The following is a 3,914-nucleotide window of genomic DNA, read 5'->3' on the forward strand; positions in this document are numbered from 1 at the left end:
TCCTTCCTCGAGGGAAGGATTTGTTTATAATTCTTTGGATATAAAAGGAAATAACAGACTGTAGAGGGCTGGGGCTCAGTGGTGAGGGCAAAGGAGGGTGCTGGAGGCTGGGAGGAGAGAGATCTTAAGCTGTGCTCTGGCCTTGCAAAGAGGACCTGGAATCCACCAAATCTGCTCAAAGTTTAGGAAATGCCCCTGAGCGTGGGGGTGGCGGGACAGACAAAGGCTGCCAGGATGGCACGTGCCCTTGCTTCCAGAAGAGACAGCAGAGGTCTCCTGCCCTCCCCCACTACCCAGAGATGGGCACATTCCAAGCAGAGGGTGTACAGCCCCTTCTGTGCTGACCCTGACCTCCTCTACCCAGGTCACTTATGTGTCAGCAAGGCTATTTTGTCCCTGGATGCAGACTGTGTTCCTGGGCTGAGTTGTTCCGGTGATGAAGTAGATGGCAGACTCACTCAAGACGCAGAATCTGCTTAGCGTGCCTCAGCTGTTGGCTTCGCTGTGTGTGACCCTCTGGCACCTGAGAGGTCCAGACACAGCGACAGAAGGCCAGGTTTCATCAGAATGAGGACAGAGGAATGGAGGCAGAGAAGGAAGGAAACGGTTTTTCGTTTGCTTCCCACCTCCTGGAAACAGGCTGGGAGTGGGGACAGATTCTGACCCTGAAGATAGGATTAGAGGGCACGTCCAGGAGGGTATCAGTGTCCCCTGAAGGCACCACATGCAAGCATTCCCCACTATGGCTTCTGAGAAGAGAAGGAAGGGGCAGGCGAGTGAGGCAAGAAGATGGGAGAGCAAAGGAGGGGCTCGGTTTAGTGCAGGAAGGGGGTCCCTCGGTCTGGGCCCAGAGGGCAGTCCCTGAGGAGGCCCCGCCACATCTGAGCTGCCGTTGAGGGGCCCCAGTGGAGGCGAGTGAGGCCAGGCTGGGCGTAGGTGAGCTGGGCTGGAGGGAAGGCTGCTCTCCGCGGTGGAGGAGAGTGGGGCAGAGGACAGGCGGCCTGCTGAGCTGAGGACAGAAGTCTGCTCCGCATCCCGTCCCTCCACCGCGCTCAGGGGGCCTCCCTGCGGCCGGGCCCAGCGGGACGTCGGGAGGGGACGGAGGGCAGGGGACTCAGCTCCTGGCCGCACTCCTGCAGACGTGGCTCCGGGCTCACGTCCTGGGATCCCAGGGCAGGCTCCATCCTGGGCTTGGAGGGGTCTGCCTCACATTTCCACCTGCTTGAGGCTTCCCCGGGGTCAAGGCTGCTGGAGCTTCTCCGGCAGGTTTCCTATTTTGCAGCAGCTCTCCTGGCCCCAGGCAGCATGTTCCTCATGGGAGTGGTTGCTCTGGGCAGAAGCCTCCAGGGCAGGAAGATGCTTCACTCTTGGGGCCTTCCTGGGGCTTCTCTGACTCTGGAAGGCCCACAGCACATCCTGGGCTTCCCCTGGTGTGACCAGTGTCTCTCTTCAGGGAGCTCTTGGGACTGGAAACTCAGGGGCAGGAGGCCAGGCCACACGGAGGAGGCTGTTGTCTACAGGTGAGACGGGGTCAGGGTCACCTGAGAAGAGCCCTGGTCAGAGGGAGGCTTCCTGCTCCAAGCCTCAGCCAGGGGCAGGGGCTGAAGAAGGGCCCCCGGTTCTGTTCACACCGCTGTTTCCCGCTGCCTGTGAGCTTCCTCCTTCTTCGTCTTCATCTTGCAGAAACCGTGGAGGCCACAGAAGCAAGCGAAAGTGAACTGGGGCATGCCCGGGGCCAGGCCGGGGGCTGCTCACCAGAGATCTGCAGGGGAAGGCAGAGGAGGAAGGGGGTGGGAGAGAGGCAGGAGAGAGAAGCAAGCTGGGGCTCACCCCGGGGTCCCCCGAGGCTGCAGAGGCCCTGCGAGGCCTCTCCCAGCGCTGAGGGTGGGGCCGCGTCGCTGACGGTGGTCTCTGACAGCTCCTTGCATCCTGGTCTCTGTGGAGCTGAGTCCGGCCTTGGACTGGAGCCGGGCGAGCCCAGGGAGAGGGGGCCCTGGCTGCAGCTGCCTCGTCCCTGCCCTGCCCTCGGCCTCCCTGTCCCCGCACACCTGCGGCTGGGGGCAGGCAGCATGCCAGCTCAAGGTGAGCTCTGCGCTGTGCCACTGTGGGCATCAGGCGTCCACTGGGTCCTCAGGACCACACAGTCCCGCGAACCAAGGGCGGACTTCGGGGGCCTTGAGGGCAGCCCCTCAGCCAGCACCACCCGACACCTGGCACAGTCTCGGATTCCTCGCGCCCCCTCATAGCCCTGATTTGTCTGAGGCCCTTTGGGAAACCTACAGGGAACAAGAGGCACTTCCCCTGACCAGCCCAAGTCCACGCCCTCCTCAGCAGAGAGCAGACGGAGTTACTTCAGTGCCCTGGGCTATTTTATTGAGCGCTAGGCAGGGCAGAGGGGTGGGGGGTAAGAACATGGCTTCTTCCCTGGTGTAAAAGTCTCAGCCCGAAGTACAGGCTGAGGCTGGATCTACCCCACTGTACCCCTGTTCCAGGTGACACGACCCTCATAACAGGAGGCAGGGGCCCCTCTGGGGTCTGCGGAACTTGGGCTGGGCCACGGAGGGGTCGTCAGTCTGTGAAAGTACCCCTTTCTCCAAGGGGCCCCTTTCACCGAGGCCTCCCTGGCCGCAGCCACCCACAGACGCCTGCAGCTCGCTTCTCTGGCCTTCCTCTGCCCCTGGAGGGAGCAGAAGGGACAAAGGAAAGCCCCCTGCACGGAGGTCAGGCCCACACCCTGGGCCTGCTGCGGTCACTTCTTTCTGGGAGGAACGCCAAGGACAGCCCAGACACTGCGAGGAAGCGGCTGAGAACAAGCAAGCAGGCCCGCGTCCCTGCCCTGGCCCCTCCAGCTGTAGACAGTGCCCGGGATGGCCAGCCCTGAGTGCTGGGTGCGGGGACTGTCTCCACTGTCTTTGAGGAACCTGGCAGGGCCCCGGTGGTGGCTCTCCGGAGAGTTCCACAGGTCCTGCCAACCTTGCTCCTCTGAACAAACTTCCTCCACGCTTCTCTGGGCAGAGCAGAGTGCCCAGCTGGCTGGCAGGTCCTCCCTAAGCGCAGCACCCACAGTGGGCTGGGTCCCGTCAGGATTCTTTCCTCCCTCCCGTGCTCAGGATCCCGGTAATACAGATAATGACTGTAATTAATAGGTGCAGCGCATTTCCAATGGCCAGCTGGGTGGGCAGGAAGCCCAGCTTGAGTCAGCATGGGTAGGTAGACTGGTTATTTAATCACCCGCTTTCCAGCACCAGCCACACACCCACTCTTCTGGAGCATATATAGAGAGCAGAGCACAATCTCCAGGATATATATAGACAGAGCCGAGACACAACTACTATATCTATCTCCGGATTCCTCCCGCGACAAACCTAGAGAGAGACAGGGATCTTAATGGGGGCTTCGGTGGCCTGGGTTCTATTCTTGGCTATGACGCTGGCACGTGTATCACCCTAAGCAAGGAAGTGTACCTCTCTGGGCCTTCATTTCCTCATTGCAGTGTTCCAGGAGATTAATCAAGGTTTAACAAATTAGACCCCAGAGCTAAGGGGATGAAAGGGCACTGGGAATCCTACCCTGATTAGGAAGAGGGCCAGAGTCCTCGTAGCTGGTCATTGTTAATGCACACACTTTCTTTGCTGCAGGAGGTGGAGTGTATCAAGGGTACTATCGACAAAGCTCAGGAGAAAGTATGGGGGAGGAATCAGCAGGCACAGCAGACTTGACCTGGGGAAGGAATTCACAGCAGAAACAAGTTGGAAGTTCCTTTGACCCTGGCTCCCTCACCTGCACGCTCAGTCTCTGATCCCAGGGCTCAGAGGTCCTCTTCCATCCCCACCTACTTCCCTTCCAGTGCCTGCTTTCTTAGAAACAGCAACAGGCACACAGCCACCCCAGCCCCCACACGCCCTCCTAGCAAG

At 60.1% G+C, this 3,914-nt stretch overlaps 1 protein-coding gene across 1 annotated transcript; it reads right to left on the minus strand.

Moving 5' to 3' along the window:
- Window positions 1-1,625: 1,625 nt before the first annotated feature.
- BLACAT1 (BLACAT1 overlapping LEMD1 locus) lies at window positions 1,626-1,727 on the minus strand. Its single transcript, XM_068985700.1, has one exon. The coding sequence runs from the start codon at window positions 1,725-1,727 to the stop codon at window positions 1,626-1,628; it is 102 nt and encodes a 33-aa protein (XP_068841801.1).
- Window positions 1,728-3,914: the final 2,187 nt, after the last annotated feature.

Source organism: Capricornis sumatraensis, chromosome 14 (assembly GCF_032405125.1).
Source record: "Capricornis sumatraensis isolate serow.1 chromosome 14, serow.2, whole genome shotgun sequence".
NCBI lineage: Eukaryota > Metazoa > Chordata > Mammalia > Artiodactyla > Bovidae > Capricornis > Capricornis sumatraensis.